Source organism: Abramis brama (genome assembly GCF_963993115.1).
Source record: "Abramis brama genome assembly, chromosome: 9".
In the NCBI taxonomy this organism is placed as follows: domain Eukaryota; kingdom Metazoa; phylum Chordata; class Actinopteri; order Cypriniformes; family Leuciscidae; genus Abramis; species Abramis brama.
In genome coordinates, this window is record NC_139971.1 from 10,234,201 (window position 1) to 10,258,472 (window position 24,272).

A 24,272-nucleotide genomic window follows, 5' to 3' on the forward strand; every position below is an offset into this window, starting at 1 on the left:
GATGCTCACGCGGGTTGCCAGTTTGAGGACACGCAACAGGAACAAGCGTAATTGACAATGAAAGTCGAGGAGACTCACGAGTAAGTTGATGAGTTGATTTATCCTCATTTTAATATGCTCTCGTTCATAGAGATTTTTAGATGAATACCGAGGCTGTTTAGGTTGGGTAGAATCTGCAATCTCTGACCCAGTTTGTTTGCTGGCTGCAATACCCTGTGTTTCCTGCCAACTGGCATCCCGGGGTGTCGAAATACTATTGGGTGAACTGGCAGAGGGCGAGATCACACAGGCCAAAACAAGAAAATACATTCCAACACGGAACGCACATTTCAAAGTAAAATAACTGGCTGTAGAAGTGTTTTTCAGAGAAATGATAATGTTAACTCAGCATGTTTCCTAAATATCTGTAGGCATGTGACGGTGAGGATATTTTCCCACCGGTAATAAGCAGGGGATTTTAAATCGCTAATTTGAAAGCGAAATCAAAATGCGCACCTCCGCATGGGTATTCATAATGGTGCGGAGCAGAGCGAGCGTTTTCAATTAATTCCTATGTATAGGAATGAACTGAAAACGCTCGCTCTGTTCTGCTCGCTCCGCACCCGTGGACACACACCGTTGAATGCCCGTGTGGCCGTGCGCATTTTAGTTTCGCTTTCAAATTGGCGCCAATTCGGAGGAAAATTGCTTGAATGGTGAGTTCCTTAGCTTATTATTCTTAATGAAAAACACAACAATAATACAGTACAATGACAAATTTGCTTAAATAGGCGCTTTTACATTTCACTTTGACACCAAATATTCCTCCTCCTTATCAGTCAGTTCCTCGCTCTCGTGATAAATGAAATCTGACTCCTGCTGCTGATCTGTGCTGCGACTCTCGTTCAGCTCACGATTTATTAAGCGGTGTGTTGCTTCTGAACACCGGTAACACCGTCAACACCGGCTATCGTAACAAGCCTAAATATCTGCAAATATGGTATTTTTATGCTTTAGTAGAGTGAAAAAGTTACATACAGCACCTTTAATGAAACTGGAGTTTATAGATTCCTTGAGTCATACTGAGAACAATGATCCCATTTATGCCATAGTTGGTCAAAATGTCTGTCCGCCATTTTTAATTTTCTTAAAAACCTATTTTTTCAGACTCCTCCTAGACCATTGGTCTGATTTTTACAAAAATCAGCTCAGATCATTGTGAGGCCATGTCTACAAAAATGTATTAATATTATTAACTGATTTTTGATTAACCGAACTGTTCTTGAATTAACGAAATTGATGGCACAATGCCAAGCTGATTCTGAGGCTGTAACCTTGCAATGCTTGGACATATTGACACCAAACTTTGTCATTGTCACCTCGCACTGACCACACAACAGAAATTTGGTAACAACCCACCCATTGGCTGAAAGTGATAAGCAATTAAAGCCGTTTTGCCTAATCAACAAACTGTCTTTTAATTACTCATTGTTGCAGTTGGTCTGATATTCCTAGCCATGCTTGCATGACTCATTATGCCTTTTTTGTGCTTCACTTTTATTTTTATATTTTCAATTTTCATTTTAGTTTTAGTTTAAGAATGTAGTAATTCCATTTATTTCTATAGCTTTGATTCATTTTTATTTCAATTTTAGTTTGTTTTTCATCAATTTTTTTATCAAATTTATTTTTAGTTAACAATAACAACACTGGTAGACATTGTATTGCTGTTATAACTGTAAGCTTTCCCCCAGTCCATCCAGACTACTGAAATTAAGCTGCAAAAATGGTTTGTTCGGTAATCGTCATGGTTTACACCATCACAGCCATGAGCTCATTTACGTACTGTAGGATCGTCCACATTAACATAGAATGGCTATTCAGCAACTTGGTGAGGGCGTTGTCATTTCACATACAAAGAGGTTAGCCAATCATAATAGATGTCATTTACATGTAGAGCTCTTAAGGCTACACTATTAACAACTATTTAATTCTAATGGCCAGAAAGTAAGAAAAAGGAATATCTAAATTATTAAAAAAAATTGCTGGAATTAACATTTTAATGGCTAACTTTTAAATAAATTTCACGGAAAATGTTATAAAGTGATGAAAATGGTCCCTTTAGTTATCGTTATTTCCAAAATCTAGCATTTCTAAACTTGACTTGAAAGTGCCATAGGTGTCACAATAAAGGACCACATTCATAAAACAAACAAAAAGAAACAGTGATTAAGGGTTTTGTTTTCATACTTGTCAGCTCGTGGCATTTTGTCAAGGTGTTCTCTGGCAGTGCTCAAAGAGCAGATCCTTTGATCATCAACACAGTAAATTTAATCTGTCTGTTTTTTCATATCAGCTCTTTGTTCCAAAATAAACCCCCACTCACTCACAGACTCTTACTGCAGGAATTTCTCTTTGAACACGACTTCTGAAGGATGATGTTATGAGGCGATTCTTCTCTTCAGATGTGTCCTCCTTTACATTTGAAATAAACATTCCACACTATCAGAATCAAAATGTGCTTTAAATGCTAATGAAATGTCTTTCAGCTCAAAAGACGACGCATAAATACAGAGATAGAGAGGGTCTTTATACACCAGACACCTGAAGAGATGAGATACTAGACCTCATGTATACCATAAGCAGCATTTCAAAACTCTGTTTGAAAATGAAAGCTTTTAGTTATGTGTGTTTCTGTGTTTGGTTTGTTACATCCCCCTCCTCATCAATGATAATACAAAGTGATCTGAAACACCACAATCTTAATCTTAATCACTATTAGGGACTAAACTGGTTCTTTTTCAGTTTTTCACTTTTAAAAATCAAAATATTTTTTTTGACAATAATCAAATTATTGTCATCATGTGTTCGGTTCCACCAAATAGATTTTTGAACATAAACACACACTATATTGCCAAAAGTTTTGGAATGTCTGCCTTTACATGCGCATGAACTTTAATGACATCCCATTCTTAATCTGTAGTGTTTAATATGCAGTTGGCCCCATCCTTTGCAGCTATAACAGCTTCAAATGTTCTGGGAAGGCTTTCCAGAAGGTTAGGAATGTGTTTATGGGAAATTTTGACCATTCCTCTAGAAGCGCATTTGTGAGGTCAGTTACTGATGTTGAACAAGAAGGCCTGGCTCGCAGTCTCCGCTGTAATTCATCCCAAAGGTGTTCTATCGGGTTGAGGTCAGGACTCTGTGCAGGCCAGGCGACTTCCTCCACACCAAACTCGCTCATCCATGTCTTTATGGACCTTGCTTTGTGCACTGGTGCGCAGTCATGTTGAAACAGGAACATCCCCAAACTGTTCCCACAAAGTTGGGAGCATGAAATTGTCCAAAATGTCTTGGTATGCTGAAGCATCCCCACACCATAATCCCCCTCCACCAAACTTTACACTTGGCACAATGCAGTCAGGCAAGTACCGTTCTCCTGGCAACCGCCAAACCATCGGATTGCCAGACAGAGGAGCGTGATTCGTCACTCCCGAGAACACGTCTCCACTGATCTAGAGTCTAGTGGCGGCATGCTTTACACCACTGCATCCGACCCTTTGCATTGCACTTGGTGATGTAAGGCTTGGTTGCAGCTGCTCGGCCGTGGAAACCCATTCCATGAAGCTCTCTATGCACTGTTCTTGAGCTAATCTGAAGGCCACACGAAATTTTGAGGTCTGTAGCTATTGACTCTGCAGAAAGTCTCAGCATGCGCTGACCCCGCTCTGTGATTTTACGTGGCCTACCACTTCGTGGCTGAGTTTCTGTTGTTCCCAATTGCTTCCACTTTGTTATAATACCACTAACAGTTGACCGTGGAATGTTTAGTAGTGAGGAAATTTCACGAATGGACTTGCACAGCTGGTAACCTATCACTGCACCATGCTTGAATTCACTGAGCTCCTGAGAGCGACCCATTCTTTCACAAATGTTTGCAGAAGTAGTCTGCATGCCTAGGTGCTTGATTTTATACAACTGTGTCCATGGAAGTGATTGGAACACCTGAATTCAAGTTATTTTGTATGGAAGCTTGTTTCCGCCACAGAATAAAACATTTTAAAAGATAATTGCGACTTTTTATCTCACAATTGCGAGTTTACATCTCGCAATTATGACTTTATTTCTCAGAATTGCAAGATATAAAGTCAGAATTGCGTGAAATAGTCGCAATTGCGTGTTATAAAGTCAGAATTGCGAGATATAAAGTCAGAATTGCGTGAAATAGTCTCAGTTGCGTGTTATAAAGTCAGAATTGCGAGATATAAAGTCAGAATTGCGTGAAATAGTCGCAGTTGCGTCTTATAAAGTCAGAATTCTGACTTTTTTTCTCGCAATTGCGACTTTATATCACGCAATTCTGACTTTACAACACATAATTGCAACTTTATTTCACGCAATTCTGACTTTACATCTCGCAATTGTGAGATAAAAAGTCGCAATTATCTTTTAAAATGTTTTATTCTGTGGCGGAAACAAGCTTCCATAATTTTGATTAAAGATTACGAGGGCACAAGAATAAAAAAAAAGGATGTGCTTGGATTATTCATTTATAATAAATACTGCAGTATTGTGTTTGTTATATTTAGTTGTACCTGATATAGTGAAACGGGATAACAGGGAAGGTTTGTTTTCTTGATAGTGTTGTGTGTATGTGTGTGAGCAGTTTTATATCACTCCGTACTCTCCGTCAGATCACAGAGACCCTCTTTATTACCCATGAACCAGCTGCACGACCTACTGTGAAGACTAACATCTGTAATGAACCACCTCTGTTCAGTAGATGTGTTTAATCATGACCATCTGCTCTCATTTTAGAATCAGTGTGTGTTCAGATAGGATTCTTCAGTTTCTCTGTCTTCTCTCTCAGTTTTCAATTTCAAATTGAGTGCATTAGCCAATTACCATGACTTTTTCCATTTTTATTTTTTTATTTTTTTAATCAAATTTTGTCAAGAAAGAGATTGCAGTTAAAAATTGCTGTAGATATTGCTTCAGATTCCCCAGAAGGTCAATTTGAGTGCTTTGCATTAAAGGAATAGTTCACTTCAAAATAAAAAAAAATCTGTCATCATTTACTCTACCTCAAGTTGTTTCAAACCTGTATGATTTTTCTTCTTCTGCTGAACACAAAAGAAGATATTTTGAAGAATGTTGGTAACCAAACAGTTGATGTACCCCATTGACTTCCATAGTATTTGTATTTCCTATTGTAGAAGTCAATGGGGTACATCAAATGTTTGGTAACCGACATTCTATAAAATATCTTCTTTTGTGTTCAGCAGAAGAAAGAAATTCATACAGGTTTGAAACAACTTGAGGTAGAGTAAATTATGACAGAATTTTCATTTTGAAGTGAACTATTCCTTTTTATGCAATGCATTGTGAGATTCAGTATTCTGTTCTCTGTGTACTGTTGTTTTGCACATACTGTGAACAGTACACATACTGCATACTACTTTCTTTCTGGAGTAGTAGGTTGTATGCCATTCCAAACATACCTCTTTCTCCTTTTCCTGCTATATACTGCAGGTAGTGAATGTGCCTCTCACTCTCTGTTTCTCTCTGTCCTTCAGCAGTCCCTCCACCGACCCCTCCTGCTGAGGACGTGGACCGACAACGACGCAGGTTTAACATGCGCATGCTTGTTCCTGGACGTCCCGTTAAAGAGACTCCAGCCACACCTCCACCCGTCCCTGTAGAGCGGCCCACCTATAAGGAGAAGTTCATCCCACCTGAGCTCAGCATGTGGGATTACTTTGTGGCCAAAGTGAGACCGCGACAACTAATTATTTACACTGATGCAAATCTCTTTTTTTAGTATTTATTCAGTTTATGAATCTAGAAAGCATGTGTCAGAGTGTCTCATTGCTTTCTGTGTGTTTCCTCCAGCCTTTCCTTCCTCTCTCTGACAGCGGGGCGCTGTACGATTCAGATGAGAGCGGTGCTAGTGACAATGAGGATGATGATGACGCCTTCCTCTCTGACACACAGATGACAGAACACTCCGATCCAAACTCCTACAGGTGAGATTATAACACATCAAACTGAGAGTTAAGCAGGGCTGTAACAGGGAGAACTAAAACTAAATTAAACACTGTGATGCATTTTGTAAACTGAAATGAATTAACAAAACACAGCAAAACACACGGATAAACAGTGGATAAAGAAATTAATGAAATATGACAATACGTGTTAATCACAAAATTAATTGTAATCATTCATGAAAATTAGCACTGCTAAAGACACTGCTCAGGATGTGTATATCCTGTCAGTTTGTTGACTGAAGGATGATTGTGTGTTTGTGTTTTTGCAGTTGGTCTCTGATCCGCTTAGTGATGGTCAAACTTGCCCTTAACAATGTCAAGACGTTCCTGCCCCTGACAGGACTGGACTTTACAGGTACTGGAGTAGTAGAAATGTACTCTAACTAACATGCAAACTGGCAGAAAGTAAATGAAATCATTAACTTTCCTCCCTTGTGTTGTTTAGAGTTGCCAGTGACATCTCCGCTGGCCAATGCTGTGCTGAAGACACTGGAAAACTGGGAACAGATTCTTCTGGATAAGATTAACAAATTTGACGGCCCTCCACCAAACTACATCAACACCTACCCGACGGACCTGAGTGCAGGCGGCGGGCCGGCTATACTTCGACACAAAGCCATGCTAGAGCCAGAGAACACACCGTTCAAGTGAGTACTTGCGCCAAATCGCTCAATTACACCAAAGAATTACAGAATATTTAAATAATTATGCAAATGTGTGAACAAATGTTCATGCATTTTTTTTCTCTTCAGGTCAAAGCACCATCTCTCTTTCCCTGCTCGCCGCCTGTGGCATTTCCTGGTCAAACAGGAGGTGCTTCAGGAGACTTTGATTCGATACATCTTCACTAAGAAAAGGAAGCAGAGTGAGGTAACTACAGAACACAGGGGTGCGACCACACACTGATGAATAAATGGGGTGGATATTTAAAAGGGCAGGGCCAGTCATAGAGTGAGATATACCAAAACACTAAAGGCGCTTTAGCAACAGAGGAACTTTTTCATAGTTCCTAGACCTATTTGCGGAAGTACCCGTATTTTGGCGTGTTCGCACCACAGGAACTAGGAACTATTTTAGTTCTAGGAACTCCTTTTGGAGGAACTAATTTAGCTCCTACTTCAGAGTAGGGTCTAAACCAGCACTATAGGAACTACCAGTGACGTTAATGTACGCAGTGGTTGCTGTATGTCTTTGGAAGTCCATCAAAGCGCATCTATTCATTATTAAAGTGCTCGACACGGCTCTCCGGGGGTTAATAAAGGGCTTCTGAAGTGAAGCGATGCATTCGTGTAAGAAAAATATCCATATTTAAAACTTTATCGACTAAAATAACTAGCTCAATAGATCATTAATCATCAATAGATGTGCTTTTATGGACTTCCAAAGACATACAGCTATCTACAGCCATTATGAAGCTTGGAAGAGCCAGGACATTTTTTGTATTCGTCTAAAAGAAGAATGTCATATACCCTAGAATGGCTTCAGGGAGAGTAAATCATGGACTAATTTTCATTTTTGGGTGAACTATTACTTTAAGTGAGGTAGTTAAAGGGGTGGAACCAGGTGAAGAATGGTGAGTGGAGTGAGGTGGGCCAGAGTTAGGTAGCAAAATTGTGGGAATAAAGCAGGAGTAAAGATGAGGAGTGAAGCCATTGTGATGCAATGAATGGGGTTGAAGTTGTGGTCACATTAGCAAATGAGCAAACTTTTGTGACCAAAAAGGTCCAATTGAATTCCAATTGAAATGACTGGATTTCTCCTGTGAAAATGTGTAGAACAACAGTGCCTTCACCTTTAGACAACAAATTATGCTGGGATAGATGAGATGTAATGCAATAAGTGGGACCAGAGTGAAGGAATTGAATAGATGCTGCCAAACTGCAACAGTAAAAGGGGTTGGGCAATGTAGGAGTTGGGTAATGAATGGATAGGGCCAGAATAATTTGTTACAATTATATAGCACTTTTCTGGGTACTCAAAGCGCTTTATATATGGAAGGAGGGAATCTCCTCAACCACCACCAATGTGCAGCATCCACCTGGATGATGAGACAGCAGCCATATTGGGCCAGATAGTCCACCACACACCAGCTTATTGGTGGAGAGGAGACCATGAAGCCTATCAGTGTATATGGGGATGATTAGGAGGCCAAGTTTGGCCAGGATGCCGGGGTTAAACCCCTACTCTTTTTCCGAAGGACATCCTGGGATTTTTAATGACCACAGAGAGTCAGGACCTCGGTTTAACGTCCAATCCGAAGGACGGTGCTCTTTGTCAGTATAGTGTCCCCGTTAGGACCCACACAGACCACAGTGTGAGCACCTCTACTGGCCTCACTAACACCTCTTCCAGCAGCAACCTAGTTTTCCCAGAATGTCTCCCATCCAGGTACTGATCAGGCTCAGCCCTGCTTAGCTTCAGTGGGAAACCAGTCTTGGGCTACAGGGCTGTGGCAGATCACCCTGTAGAATGAGGGTTAAATACAGCTGTTGCCAGAATTATGTAATATAGAGGGTGGGGCCTGCATAAAATCATTAAAAAGACTTTTTTTTTTTTTTTTTTTTTTTAAGTATGAGTCCCAAACCAAAATGTATGACTGCTGAGATTTAGTTGTCATTAAAGGTATGGAGGAACTTCAAGAGATTATTTTTTTTAATCAAGATGTTTATCATGTGGTAAAATAAAAAAATATAGAACTTTAGAAAGTAGCCATCTTATATGTTGAGGGTAAGTACTGACACAGACACTGCAGGGAATGTGCATGTTATCTCAAAGCCATCTCTCTCTGACGAAGCTCCAAATGAGATTCATTTTGCTCTTTATTATTTCATTTGTTTTTTCTCCATCTGTCTATCACTCGTGCATGTGTTTTTGTGCTGTGCCCCGTGTGTGTTTGTTAATGTTTGTGTGTGTTGTGGTGTGTATTGTGTAGTCTTTAGATGATCATGTGGACCACCTCATACAAAACGGCATTACTGGAGCTCGCAAAACCAACAAGGTACTGAGACACAGAATGGGACTCGTCTCTCTGTGAAACCCTCTTAAAGCTTTAAGCTTCTGTCCTCTGTTAACCTTCTGTGACCTCACACACACACACACACACACGTTCGTCTCTTTCCTCACGTTCCCTAACTCGTCTGGCTCAGCACTGCTCTTCCTCACTAACCACCGACGGCACTGAAAGTGGTTTATCAGACGGATTCTGCTTCAGACACCTTTTTTGAAGATCAGGCAATAACAGCGATTAATTCATGTTTTGCCTTCTGTGGAGGTGTGTACATGGTCTCAACTGCATGTCAGCAAACTTCCTGCTGCTGCTGTGTGTGTGTGGATGTGATTGGGAAATTATTAGAAAAACAGCAGAGCAGCAGAACAGACTAATGTGAGTGTGTGTTTATATATGTGTGTGTGTTATGTTACAGGTGGAGGCTGATATGGGTTACCCTGGAGGCAAAGCCAAAATCATCCATAAAGAATCTGACATCATCATGGCATTTGCCATTAACAAGGTTAGGAAATTTCGATTTCTAGTTCTATTATAGACCGAGTCTGTTCTAGACATTTGGAAGTTGTTGTTTTGTTTATTTTTCCACTTTTAAAGTCCACTTTTAATATTAGTTTTCTACACAATAAAGGTTGAAATTCACTTTTTCGTGACCTTTGACTGCTTTCTCTCAGACCTTTAGAAGTCATCACACTGTTTTTGCTAATGTAACTTTAACACAACTGTTAATAACTGGCAGTTGTTGATCGGTGCAGACCATACTAAATATATGTTGATACGTAACTGTGGGCAGCCATATGTCAATAAGCTAATGGTTGTGAAAACAGTTTTCATTGTTGATTAGTTCATAATTAATTACTAATACCTCAAACCACATGTGGAGGACTCTAAATACAAGTGCATGTAGCTCAACTATTTTTTTCCCCCCAACAATTATATTTCTAATACATTTTCCTCTTAATAAGTCTGTTCATTTTGATTTATGTTTAATATGACCTTCATTTAAATTACCATTTATTAGCACATTTAAGTCAAGTCAAGTCAAGTTTATTTATATAGCGCTTTTCACAATACAGATTGTATCAAAGCAGCTTCACAGTATTAAATTAAAATAATACATCAATGCTTGTTTCTAGTGGAAAACGTCCACGTCTGGTAATGCTGATCAATAGTATTGTTGATTGATTAATTAAATCAAATATCCCCAACTGAGCAAGCCAAAGGCAACAGTGGCAAGGAACCGAAAAACTCCATCAGGTGACCTAATGAAGAAAAAAAAAAAACTTGGGAGAACCCAGGCTCAGTCGGGGGCCAGTTCTCCTCTGGCGTTTATGAACTAGAGGACGGATTTAACTGTAAGATTAAAAGTATTATATGAATGCCTGGCTGAAGAGATGCGTCTTTAATCTAGTTTTAAACTGGGAGAGCGAGTCTGAACAACGAACAGTATCAGGAAGACTATTCCAGAGTTTTGGAGCTAAATGTGAAAATGCTCTCCCTCCTTTGGTGGATCTGGATATCCTAGGTATGACTAAAAGCCTCGAATTTAGTGATCTTAAAGAGCACGATGGATTATAGGGCGATAGAAGATCCGTTAAATAGACTGGAGCTAAGCCGTTTAGGGCTTTGTAAGTCAGTAGCAATACCTTGTAATTAATACGGAACTTTATAGGTAACCAATGTAGTGATGATAAAATTGGTGTTATATGATCATATTTTCTTGATCTAGTAAGAACTCTAGCGGCGGCATTTTGGACTAACTGTAGCTTGTTTATTGAGGATGCAGGACAACCGGCTAATAAAGCATTACAGTAATCTAGTCTCGAGGTCATGAATGCATGAACTAATTTTTCTGCATCAGAAACTGATAGCATGTTACGTAGCTTAGCAATGTTTCTAAGGTGGAAAAAGGCTGTTCTTGTAACATATGAAATATGATTTTCAAAAGACAGGTTGCAGTCTAGTATAACACCCAGGTCTTTTACTGTAGAGGATAAAGTTACAGGACATCCTACTATGTTAAAGTTGTAGTTTGAGAGGTTTTGTGGGCGGTTTTTTGAACCGATGATTAGTACCTCTGTCTTGTCTGGATTTAATAAAAGAAAATTGCGCGTCATCCAATCTTTTATATCTTTAACACACTCTGTCAATTTGGATAATTTAGCGTTTTCATCTGGCCGTGATGAAATATAGATTTGAGTGTCATCAGCATAACAATGGAAACTAATTCCATGTTTCCTTATAATATTTCCAAGTGGCAGCATATATATATTGAGAATAACAGAGGGCCTAACACAGATCCCTGCGGCACTCCATAGTTTACTGGATTTTTCTCCATTTAAATAGACAAAATGGTAGCGGTCAGATAAGTATGATCTGAACCAACTTAATGCTTGTCCTTGAACACCAGTATAATTTTGTAGTCGATCTAAGAGTATTGTGTGATCTATAGTATCGAACGCAGCACTAAGATCAAGTAAAACTAGTATTGAGATGCAGCCTTGGTCAGATCCTAAAAGTAAATCATTTGTAATTTTAACGAGCGCAGTTTCAGTCCTATGATGCGGTCTGAATCCAGACTGAAACTTTTCATAGATGTCATTTTCTTGCAAGAAAGAGCCCAGTTGAGCGGACACCACTTTTTCTAGTATTTTAGACATAAAAGGAAGATTTGAAATGGGTCTATAATTTGCTAGATTATGCGGGTCTAATTGTGGTTTCTTAATGAGAGGTTTTATAAATGCCAGTTTAAATGTTCTTGGAACATGACCTAAAGATAAAGATGAGTTAATAATATTGAGGAGAGGCTCTTCCACTATAGGTAACACTTCTTTCAGTAGTTTAGTTGGTATAGGATCTAATGAACATGTTGTTGTTTTAGATGAAGTGATAAGTTTATTTAAATCTTTTTGTTCTATAGTTGTAAAGCACTGTAATTGTTCTTGCGGGGTGATAATTGAGGCTGAATTATAAGGCGCGATTGAGGATTGAACGTTTAAAATTGTGGTTCTGATGTTTTCTATTTTCTCAGTGAAGAACTTCATGAAATCATTACTACTAAACTGTAACAGAATATTTTGTTCAGGTGACATCTGTTTATTTGTTAGTCTAGCCATGGTGGTAAATAAAAACCTAGGATTGTTTTGGTTGTTTTCTATTAGTTTGCGGAGGTGCTCAGCCCTGGCCGCTTTTAGGGCCTTTTTATAACTTGACATACTGTCTTTCCATGCGATTCTAAAGACATCTAAATTAGTTTGTTTCCATTTACGCTCTAAATTACGGGTTTCTCTCTTTAGAACATGCATAGTATTGTTGTACCATGGTGCTTTACTTTTCTCTCTGACCTTTTTTAATCTAATGGGTGCAACAATATTCAATTTTCCAGAGAGAATGGTGCTCATAGTGCTAGTTAATTCCTCTAGTTCATCTGTTTGTTTGGGTTCACTGAGCAGCTGAGACAGATCAGATAAGCAATTTGAAAAATTATCTATGGTGGATGGAAGGATTGTTCTGCCTGATTGATAACGCGGCACAGCATTATATATTACAGGAGTACGTAATATGCAAGTTACCATGTAATGGTCAGTGACATCATCACTTTGTGGAATGATATCTATATCGGTTGGATCGGTTCCATGTGATATAATTAAATCGAGTGTATGATTAAAACGATGAGTTGGTCCGGTAACGTTTTGCTTGACCCCAAAGGAGTTTAATAAATCTGTAAACGCAGCCCCTAACGCATCATTTGGATTATCTACGTGTATGTTAAAATCTCCAACAATTAATGCTTTATCGACATTGACTAATAGGTCTGAGAGAAAATCTGCAAACTCTTTTAGGAAATCAGCGTAAGGCCCAGGCGGTCTATATACGGTAGCCAAGGCTAGAGATAATAGGGAAGTTTTTCTAACATCTAAGAGCGTAGCATTTAGTACAAGTACTTCAAACGAAATAAACTTATAACCCGTTTTCTGAGTAACATTGAGAATATCTCTATAGATTGTTGCAACACCGCCGCCACGACCAATCAGACGGGGCTCATGCTTATAGGAGTATCCTGCTGGGGTAGACTCATTTAGACCGAAATAATCATTTGGTTTAAGCCAGGTTTCAGTAAGGCAAAGTACATCGATTTCATTTACAATAACTGCCTTAGGTGTGAGTGATCTAATGTTTAGGAGACCTAGCTTTAGAAATTGTTTTTGTTTACTAATAGCAATATTTTCTGTTTTAATAACAATTAGATTTTTCCTAGATCCTGCAGTAAATTTATTATTTGATCTCATTAAACGAGGAATAGACACAGTTTCTATGCAATGTTCTACACTAGTATTTATATCAGTTAAATTGGTGCAGCAGAGACTATGATTTGGACTTTTGGTTACTAGTCAAAAGGTATTTAACATTTTGGAGATGTTATCCGACAGAAGATCCGCTCCGAATCTGCTTGGGTGTAAGCCATCAGCACGGAAAAGCCTAGGACGCTCCCAAAACAGATTCCAATTATTTACAAAGAGCAGTTTCTGCTCATTGCACCATGACATTAACCATTCATTTAGCGCGAATAATCTACTAAACTTTTCATGTCCTAGTCGGTACGTGGGAAGCGGTCCTGACACAATTATCGTTGTTTCAGGCGATGTGCTGCGTACCGTATCGATCAGATTCCTGAAGTCTTTCTTCAGAACCTCCGTCTGGCGCAGCCTGATGTCGTTCACTCCCGCGTGCAGGACCACAGTTCCGACGCGCTTGTCACCATTCAGAATCTCAGGAACGCGAGCAGCGATTTCAGAAACACGAGCAGCAGGAAGGCAGTGACTGTGCACCTTACTTTTACCTAACATAGCGTGTACGTGCCGAACGATGGAATCGCCGATGATCACAGCATCGCGTTCTGTTTCGCAAAGAGGGGAGAAGCGGTTTTGGGTGGATATATCTCGAAAACCGGGAGGGTCGGAGAGAGTCTTCTTGGTCTAGACCTGACTCGCGTCTTCCGCTGCGGAACCATCCAGGCTTCGTGGTGGCGTGTTGGAGCCGAAGTGAACGAGACCATGGCTGATCGCGACCTCGGCGCTCGGGACCGATGTTGAGAAACGCACGGAGTAGACGAGGTCGGAGTCAGCGGGTTAGTAACGTTAATAACTGATTTGTGTGCATCGGCGCGTGATGTTTCAAGAGCTAAACGCCGGTCTATCAGCTCGGCTTGTCTGCTTGTCTAAGGTCGTGGATCTGTTTCTCAACAGCTTCCAGCTCAGACTGCAGTGCGTGCAGCTCAAATGTGTCCTCACCTGCACCAAAAGGTAGACTACTTACATCTGATATATTCGCCATTTTAACAGATGGACAGTAAGTTAGCAACGACGCTACCAGTGATGCTATCAATATTAATACTAATTTATGACTGAAGTCTTGGATATAATCCGTCTTTTTAGTGGTACGGGTGTAGAGTAGACGCACGATAGGCGAAAAAAATGTTTGTTTGTAAGTGAGTGTGGAGAAGACGCGTTCAGCCGTGATCCACAGGAGGAACCGATGTTGGATCACTAATAGGCTTGAGACGCGTCTGCTCAACAGTCCGCGTTGTAACTATGAGGTTTGAGCAGCAGTGCTTCTCAGTGAGGAAAAGTAGAAAATGTTCGTTGTAAGTGAGTTTAAAGAGAAAAAGCAAGAATTATAAATCAAATCGATGGAGCTCCAAAGACAACAAACCCGTTCAGACGCGACACATGCGCATTCGTCATCATTTATTAACTACAGTTGTGTAGATAAGAAATGATCATTATCAATAATGTTATTATAAATTATATGACGCTCTCAAGACACCGTACTACTTGTACTGTATAATGCAATTAAATCAAAAAGCACACACAACATATCAGTTCTAGCATAATTTGACATCGCAGCCTGTTCATCGTCAAATTGCCAAACATAAAAAAGTTGTACAGTAGGGCTGTGCCGGTCTGTGTGACAGCCGCCCCATCATGGTGGTTTGCCAAACACATTGTTTTTGCATGTGAAGCTTGCTGTTTTATGTAGAGATATTGGGGCACAAGTGAAGTAAAAAGCCTTGTTTCCACTATAAATGAGTGCTGAATGCGAGCCCATAAATTTAGACTAAGTCTTATGTCGGCTTTGTATTTTGTTTTGTGAGCTGCTCAACTAGTTTTCCTTGATAATATTCCAATATTCCATGAGTTTTTCCAGTGGACTACTACACGTTGAATCTTTGATCGTACTTTATTTTAGGTGTCTTTAACTACTATGTACTTACAGCAGAAAATATGTACAATGTTCTTATTGTGTTCATAATTGATTGCAAAACAATTTTGCTGCTGTGGGGAATGGGTAAGGTTAGGGCAGGTTTGGTGGTATGGTTAGGTTTAATGGTGGGTTAAGGTGTAATTACAGAAATTACAGCTGTACTTACATGCAGATATTTTTTTTAAATCCAAGTACAATGTAAAAACATGTATGTACACATTCACAATAAGTGCATTATATCAAATGATTAATTTAAATGCAAGTACAAAGGGAGACTGAAGGGGGACTGTCTTTTTTGCAGAGTAGTTTCCATCATAGGAATAAATTACAGTTACAGAAAACAGTTATTTCATTAATTTGTAATAATATTTTTCAATATTAATGTTTACTGCATTTTGATAAAAATAAAGGCTTGGTGAGCATAAGAGACTTCTTTCGAAAACAAAATTAATGTTTCAAACTTTTGACAGGTACTGTATTTCTGAATGTGATAAAATGCGACTTATAAACTGATGTGACTTGTTTTTTTCTCTTCTCTCAACAATGCATTTTTTTTTTTTATTGCTGAATACTACAAGTCTTTCAAAAGATCAATATAAAAATCATGTTTTAACATCCCATTTAACTTTTGTGTTTGTGTTCTTATCTCAGGCTAACACTAATGAAATAGTGCTGGCGTCCACTCATGATGTCCAGGAAGTGGACGTGTCCACGCTGCTCGCAGCTCAGCCTTACACCTGGATCGGAGAAGAATTTGACAAGGAGTCTCGCAGGTTTGTCACCTGTCTGTGTGTTTGGAACATTCAGCTGACAGCTTTGAAAGGATTGCTATGAGCATCTTGTTTTCTCTGTATAGCTCTGATGATGTGGATTACCGCTCGTCTCACACCAACATCGCCCAGGCCAGCGCCGGTCCCTTTGCCCCCCAACAGATGGCAGCGTCCTCCTCCATGCCCTGGTTGGGCAGTGGGCAGACCAGCATGGGTGCCAGTGTGGTATGTTAGACTGTTTCCTGTCTGTAAATAAACTGCATTAAAGAAAGTTAACAAATGAAGATCCTTTATTATATACATGTAGAACGTGCATGTTCCAAGGGCATTCTTCCCAACTATCTAAATCAATCTTTAAACCCAATTTTATTTCCCAGGCCTGTCCAACCAGAAAAATCTTACATCGATTTTTAATGTAAATAACTATTACATTTTAACTTATGAAATATCTGTGGAAGCTGGCACACGCTAACAAACAAACACAATTCTGACAAACAAAAAGAAAATATTTTAATACTAATTGGAACATTAATATGTCATGACCAACAAGTTTCAGATCTCACTGAGGATATTTTTTTACTAAATCTGTAAATAAAGAGCATTTTAAGATTTAGAAAAATTTAAGGAGGCTGTATGTAGAATTCTGAAACCCTTGTCATTGCTGACACTGGTGGCCGTTAAGTGAATTGCAGCCAGCAACTTATTTTTTCGTGTTCACACTCGTGCACAGTGCACACGTAACCTGCAAGAGACTGAACACAATTCAAGGAGTTCTTCGCAAAGTAAAAAGAAGTTTGCAGCAATATACTAATATGAATATACTATTACTATTTCAGCAATATACCACCTTTGTAGCAACATACTATTAACGAACATCCTAACGCCGTCCGTGCTGCTGAGAGCGACGTTTAGAAGAATATGTAAATATGTGCTTTGTGCTTTCCTCTCAATAACAATGACAGTGGTGAGAAAACTGCAGTTAAGCATGATCATCATCATATGTTTGCATGAGCTCTGCAATTCACCAGCATCATGTCAACAGATGAGGTCATTACAATCAAACTTTCATAACAGTGTAACTTTATAGTATATTTTAGACTATAGACTTTAGATCTAGAATTAATCCATTTTCTTTGCATGACACATTGACATTACAGTACAGAATGGCTCTTTCGGCATTATCCTGAATATTGTATTAAGCATTCGTTTTATGCATCACAGAACGGAAAGAGGCTCTCGGGAGCGCACGTAAACGTCGCATCCTTTTAATTTTCCCGGCAAAACCGGCCCGAGTCCTTAACATAAAAATCAGTCTACAGGCTTTCATTGGCAACCTAGGGAGTTGGGGAAGGTCTAGGGGAGTTTTGTTACAAGCTGTTCACACATTGACAATAAAAAAGCAATTAATACATGAAAATGGTTGCTTAGCCCCTTTAAAACGAAAGACATTTTAAATTAATATATTATATAAAATGAAGAAAAAATTACATTTCTAGTCTATGTTTATATTTTACTAATCACATAAGCAAATTTGTGACATTTGTACATCTGTGGACATCTTTTGTGCAGAAGGTCAAATTTTCTTGCTTGTACTAAAGCATAAGATGCTCTTCAAAAGGTTCTTAATTCATGCTGGAGAACATGATCCTCTGGTTTCGGTACTGCAAACCAAATACTCAAATTAATTCATGTTCTTTTTTTCAATTTAACTATTCACTCAAGTAATTAAAGCGCAACTCTCGCCAAAATGCAAAATGCTTTTTGTTAATCTACTTTCGTGTAAAAGCATAATTAGAATGGAAACACCACTTTTAAGTTTGACCGTATTTTCGTCTTTGGGTCAAATTGCCTTTTGAATGGGAGTGCTAGGGGCACTTCTATAATAGCATCAAAATCGCTATTTTTAAAACACTAAGAAGGCTCGACACAACATGAAACTTTGCTCGAAGTATCACCAGGGGCTCTACACATGAACTCGAGCATTGAGAACATTGCTTGTGTACACAGAGTTTACTAAAAAGAGTTGTCCGCCGGCATTTTGTCAGTCAAAAATAGTCGATCTCCGAATGCGAATGAACTGACTCTGAATTTTAGTATTGTTTCTTATATGAGGATCCTTTTTCAAATACAAGGCCAAAATTGATTTTCTCTAACGACAAAACAACAAATTATCTGTGAATTTATAAGCTTTAGGAGCTTTCCATCTTTACTCTCCTCCCTGTTACATTGCATTCGGAGATCGACTATTTTTGACTGACAAAATGCCGGCGGACACAGCTACAGTGAGTTGTTCAAAATCTTTCTTTTTAGTAAACTCTGTGTACACAATGTTCTCAATGCTCGAGTTCATGTGTAGAGCCCCTGGTGATACGTTGTTTCATGTTGTTTCACGATAAGTTTCATGTTGTGTCGAGCCTTCTTAGTGTTTTAAAAATAGCGATTTTGTTGCTATCATAGAAGTGCCCCAAGCACTCCCATTCAAAAGCAATTTGACCGAAAACGAAAATACGGTCAAACTTAAAAGTGGCGTTTCCATTCTAATTATGCTTTTAAACGAAAGTTTAAGATTCACAAAAAGACTCTAGGTTGCATTTTGGCGAGAGTTACGCTTTAAGCAAAGAATATAATTTGTAATGTAAAAGTTTGTATTATATTAGAAAAACAAGCATTTTGACTAGTCGTCTCAGGTTTTGGGCCCCACTGTACATGCGCGCACACTGAAGCAGGTTCATGCCGGTCACGTTCCCACAGATCTCCAACCACAGATGAAGAGCGGCTACTGAGTGTTTTCTTTTGGCTGTTATCAGCAGTTCTGCTGATACAAACAGTGAGTCGTGGTCTCAACAGAGCTCTTGATGAGTCTGTATTGAGCTGATAAGAGCGTTTGGAGGTGGTGGAGTAAACCGCAGACAGTCCGAGCGGCCCAAGGTACAGACCTGCGTCATCAGCCTCCAATCTGTTCTCATTCACAGTTGATAAAGATGACACAATCAACATGGGGAAACTACTTTCAAACTGTAGAAGCAAGCCCTACATGCTACTGATCAATTCAAGTAGTCAAACAGCTATCAGAATTGAATGCGTTATCATTTTGAATGTGTAATTCATACAAACTATTAACAAAGATCTAACACAAAAACAGTCATTTGAATGCCTTGCACAAAGAGTATTGTGGTGGTATATGGAACAGGGATGCTATCAGATGCTACTGACACTGTTATTTATGAATTTATTTATTCATTCATTTGAAATGAACTATACAAACAGATCCTTTTGCTAAATCAGACTATATAGTATTGTGAATTGTACTGTAAAATATGAATAAATTGTGGTTTGTGTGTGTGTGTTTGAGAGAATCTCTGGTGTGTTTAACTGTGCGTGTCATTTCTGTCAGATCATGAAGAGGAACCTGAATAACGTGAAGAGAATGACGTCTCATCCCATCTATCAGTACTGTAAGTGTCTCTTATTTCACACACAAACACTGTAGGGTTTTGATGAAACTCCAGTTGACTTCTTTGTGATGTTTGCAGATATGACGGGAGCTCAGGACGGCAGTGTGAGGATGTTTGAGTGGAATCGTCCACAGCAGCTGATCTGTTTCAGACAGGCCGGAAACGCTCGGGTCACACGCCTCTATTTCAACTCACAGGGCAACAAGGTATTGAAGCATCCATTATAGGGCTGAACGATTTTGGAAAATAATCGAATTCCGATTTTTTGGACCAATATTGCGGTCCAAACCAATATTTTTTTAAGCTCTTTATCTTCTGTATTATTCAACAAAGATAAGCAATAAAACATTGTATAGTAGGGGTGGGAATCTTTAGGCACCTCATGATCCCATTCCAAAACGATTCTTCTACTTTTGTTTTTTTCTTATTAAATAATCTTATTAATAAAACTTCATATTTTTTTATTTAATTACATATGTAATTATAAGTACTTTTTAAAAATAATTACACAATAAAAATTGTATTAAAACAATTGCATGTTAAGAATTTTAAATATATAAACTTATGATACAATTTATTGATAACCAATAATAAATGTAATAAATTTAACACAGCATTTTTTATTTTTTTATCTTAATTTAAGATAAATTTAATTATTTAAATTTATAAATAATTAATTTATTTATAAATTATATACAGATTATAACAGAAAAAGATTCAATAAATTAGGAACTTGTGTTGAGATACCTGTGATACTATACTACACTGAATACCACCACGATAAGATGTCGGTAGGGAAGCCTCGGCGGGTGGAAATGAAGCGGACTGCAACACCTTAATTTTTATCAAAATTTATTTATCTTATTTTACACAGCATTTATTGAAAATGCACAGCAAAAATATTGACTGCTGGTAACTATTACTTATGTATTGTATAATAATTTCCAGGCTCATTTATGTGCTGTTGTTTCCATTGAATAGAGTGAATATGTCAGTGCTGTGTTTATTATTGTCTGTGCGGTGTTATGTAATGAGAGGAAAAGGCGTCCTGTTGTTCCTTCTGTACTGCATTTGAATCATTATGTAATACGCAGCTTAAAATACTGTCTGCATTCTTAAATGCCTCCATTCTTTCTGTCTGTGCAGTGTGGCGTTGCAGATGGTGAGGGCTTTTTGAGCCTCTGGCAAGTCAATCAGACCTCCGCAAACCCCAAACCGTATTTGGTAAGAGCCTTGTCTTTGTATCACACACGCCTTCTATTACCGACGGTCACTAGCATCTAACGTCTGCCTTCAACGTGTTAAATAATTACCTTATTTTATACAGAGGCATACAAATATTGTGACATTAAGACCACACTTAACAGTGTCTTTGAATTAGATACTGTATAATAACAAAGCATGTGTCATCTGAACTTTTCCCGAAACAACTAACTTTACTAATAAATAGTCATTGGTTTGATAGTTTATGTGTGAAGTAATAATCATCTGTGTGTGTCTGTCTCAGAGCTGGCAGTGCCACAGTAAAAGCTGCTGTGATTTTGCCTTCATTACATCCTCCAGTCTGATCGCCACAGCGGGACAGTCCAACGATGGCAGGTCAGTTAAATGATTTATCTTAATGTCATACTGAAAGAGACTATATATAATATAAATATATATACTGTATATATATATATATATATATATATATATATATATATATATATATATATATATATATATAAATAGACTGTATATTACGTTTTAAGGAAATGTTTCCCTTTCTCCACAGGAATGTTTGTTTATGGGACACTCTGATCTCTCCAAGTAACTCTATGATACACGGTGAGTTCACAGACTTTTGAGGGAAGACGTGTTTAAAAAAAAAAATTCTGTTTAATTGTATTCTATTTATATATATATATATATATATATATATATATATATATATATATATATATATATATATATATATATATATATATATATATATATATAGTTGGAATCAGTATGCATAAAAAAACATTCTGGGTATTATTTGTATTTTGGTTACACAATTAAACTGTATTTGGCATTTAATTCAACATATACTCTTGTGGTTTCTATCTGGGCCCCACTAAGAACTGTTTATTGCCTTTCTTTAAGCACATTAATACCATATCAGCAAAATCAAATATCTATCAACCTCTAATTTGTATGTATTGATTTATTGGTACATAAAACCAATTTCAATAAATGTTGAATAAAACCTGTCTAGAGTATTTTAATGACTTTTGCAGTTGACCGTGTACCGCAGCCTATTTGCTTATGAATCTGAAATGCAGTACTCATTTAAAAATAGTCTTCAAATTGATTTTAAAAACTCTGCAGATGCCCTGGTTTTATTCTGTTTTTTTTTTGGTTTTTTTACCCAGCGTTCCAGTGCCATGAGAATGGTGCAACGGTTCTTCAATATGCTCCTAAACAGCAGCTGATCATCACGGGTGGCAGGAAGGGATTCGTCTGTATCTTTGACATCCGTCAGAGACAGCTGCTCAACACATTCCAGGCACATGATTCGGCCATCAAAGCACTGGCCATGGATCCCACTGAGGACTTCTTCGTCACCGGCTCAGCCGAAGGGAACATGAAGGTATATTTCCCTAGAATGACGCGTGTTACCTCAATCATCTCATGTTGCCATAATGTGGATATTTAGGCTAAAAGCGTAAAAAGCAGTCACATTTGATATTGATAAAACAAAAAAAAATAGACTGAATTTAAAGTATGGCCAAATTACCAATTGAATGATTGTTTTGTGTCTCCCCAAGTCAGTGCTGAGATCTCCTCCTCCAGTAGGGTGTCTGAAAACCGCAAACTAGCAAGCAATAGCCTACCTTTTATCTCCATACAAATGGCAAACTATCATGCGGCACTCATGGCTACCTATCAGTAGATTCTCTAAATGTGTCCCTAATTTTTATAAAAAATTGTTTTGGAGGACTGAAACCATTGACTGAAATGGTGGCATTTAATCAGATAAAAAGCAGATACGCTACAACAGGTAAACATGTCAGCTGTGTGGATGCTAGGGCTGGGTTGACAATATGATTTATTTGTTTAATATATCTTTATTTTGATGAACCGAGATCTATGTGAGCTGTTTTCAGTTCACACGTAAATAAACTTCACTAAACATTATTTGTAGCGCCTTCCATCCAATAATCGCAATAAGCTTTGTGTTTTGTTACTTTTGATATGAAACAAAGTCTAAACTTTAAATTCTGTCAGGTTTATAATGAACTTTAAACAATAAATGTTTTGACACGATTTAAAGTGCCATGACAGAATGCTATTGCTGCCTCAGTTTAAGCAAAGCGGCGGTACGGAACAAACTTGAACTGATCAGCTCTTATTTTTTACTACTAGTTATAGCACAAAATAAACATGAATGAACATTAAAAGATATGTTGAAAGATGCATACAACATAACGAAATATATCGTGTTTCAGGTAATCGTTGAAAGAGGTCAATAAAACAGCTTGTAAACGCTGTGACGTAATGTTACATTTACCTCAGGAAAGCCATTCAATATCCATAAACTTTTTAGTTGGCAAGAAATAAATGACATTTTGCTAAAGCACTACATATTCATTAAATAATAAAAACAACAGGTTAAGAAAAAATATAATGTATATTCTCATGGAAACTTTAATCTCAGTGAAAAATCAAGCGGCAACCTCCCCTTCTCTCTCTTGAAACCAACACAGAAGTGAGTTAAACTGCAATTCATTGACTGGCCGCTTGGGCTGGCTGCAGAAGTGAGTCAAATCTGTATCTCCTCCATGTTAAAATTACCAACTTTACAGCAGAAAAAAACATGTTTACAGCCTGGATCTCTATGTGGCTTTGGTCTATACAGCTATTTTTGCCCTTCATAACAACTGTGAGGGTGGTGAATTTTTTTATAACTCATCCGTTTAGTTGATTAATATTTAAATTTCTGCATTTAAGGGTGTGGCCACTTGAGTGACAGGTGGGTTGTCGCTGATGTCAATGCTAGCCGTTTGTCTGCTGTTACTAGCCGTCACTTCACCTCAGCAAATGTTGCTGCTGAACTTGCCATCTCTGCCGTGTTTTGTGCTTTTTTTTCGGGATTATTTCATACAATTTAATACACCCATTACTTGAGTACAAAGCCCACGGCTTTGGATTCCGTCGTTGTCGTCGAGTATCGTTCGAGAGAACAACCAGCGCTGTATTTCAGTTGTTTTCCTCTGTGAACATGCACTAATGGATGTCTGACAATTTCGTTGCTTTTTGGAGTTTTCAAATTGAAAAAAATCAATAAAGGCTCGTTCGTTCTGCTCTCACGGAACAGATATAGATTATAATATGCTTATGTACCGTCAGATGAAATCATGCAGGCGTCGGCGCTTTCTCCGTTCATGCAATAAATGCACATCCATGAATGAGCGCGGATTTTATAGCGCATTTACTTGAACTTCATAGGCAATAACGTTATATCTATGGTTTAACCCATTTGAGAGGCAGGAAAAAAAACAGGATTTAAAATGGACTGAATAAGCTCTCTACGAACTTGACGAGCGATGCCGCGCTGACGGACCATAGACTATAAAAAAGAGTGACTGACATGTATGCACATAAATCACTGTCACACACACTCTCTCAGAGTAATATTAAGTTACTGCATAATACATTTTCAACTAGCAGAATAGTACAGAATCACAATACACAGTCTCACTTGTAGCCATGTCTTTTAACTATTATA

At 38.2% G+C, this 24,272-nt stretch overlaps 1 protein-coding gene across 9 annotated transcripts in view; it reads left to right on the forward strand.

Moving 5' to 3' along the window:
- dmxl2 (Dmx-like 2) overlaps window positions 1–24,272 on the forward strand; it is a 73,187-nt gene that overhangs the window by 46,907 nt on the left and 2,008 nt on the right. For 3 of the 9 annotated variants that reach the window (XM_084123706.1, XM_084123708.1, XM_084123707.1), the window contains 15 exons: window positions 5,556–5,749; window positions 5,872–6,005; window positions 6,296–6,381; window positions 6,472–6,673; window positions 6,779–6,896; window positions 8,959–9,024; window positions 9,449–9,535; window positions 15,946–16,067; window positions 16,151–16,289; window positions 19,459–19,519; window positions 19,598–19,725; window positions 20,666–20,743; window positions 21,027–21,118; window positions 21,294–21,346; window positions 21,916–22,133. In XM_084123706.1, coding sequence (XP_083979832.1) covers window positions 5,556–5,749; window positions 5,872–6,005; window positions 6,296–6,381; window positions 6,472–6,673; window positions 6,779–6,896; window positions 8,959–9,024; window positions 9,449–9,535; window positions 15,946–16,067; window positions 16,151–16,289; window positions 19,459–19,519; window positions 19,598–19,725; window positions 20,666–20,743; window positions 21,027–21,118; window positions 21,294–21,346; window positions 21,916–22,133 — 1,778 coding nt within the window. The remainder of the gene's footprint in view (window positions 1–5,555; window positions 5,750–5,871; window positions 6,006–6,295; window positions 6,382–6,471; window positions 6,674–6,778; window positions 6,897–8,958; window positions 9,025–9,448; window positions 9,536–15,945; window positions 16,068–16,150; window positions 16,290–19,458; window positions 19,520–19,597; window positions 19,726–20,665; window positions 20,744–21,026; window positions 21,119–21,293; window positions 21,347–21,915; window positions 22,134–24,272) is intronic. The other 6 variants (XM_084123709.1, XM_084123710.1, XM_084123711.1 and 3 more) reach the window with 3 other exon arrangements.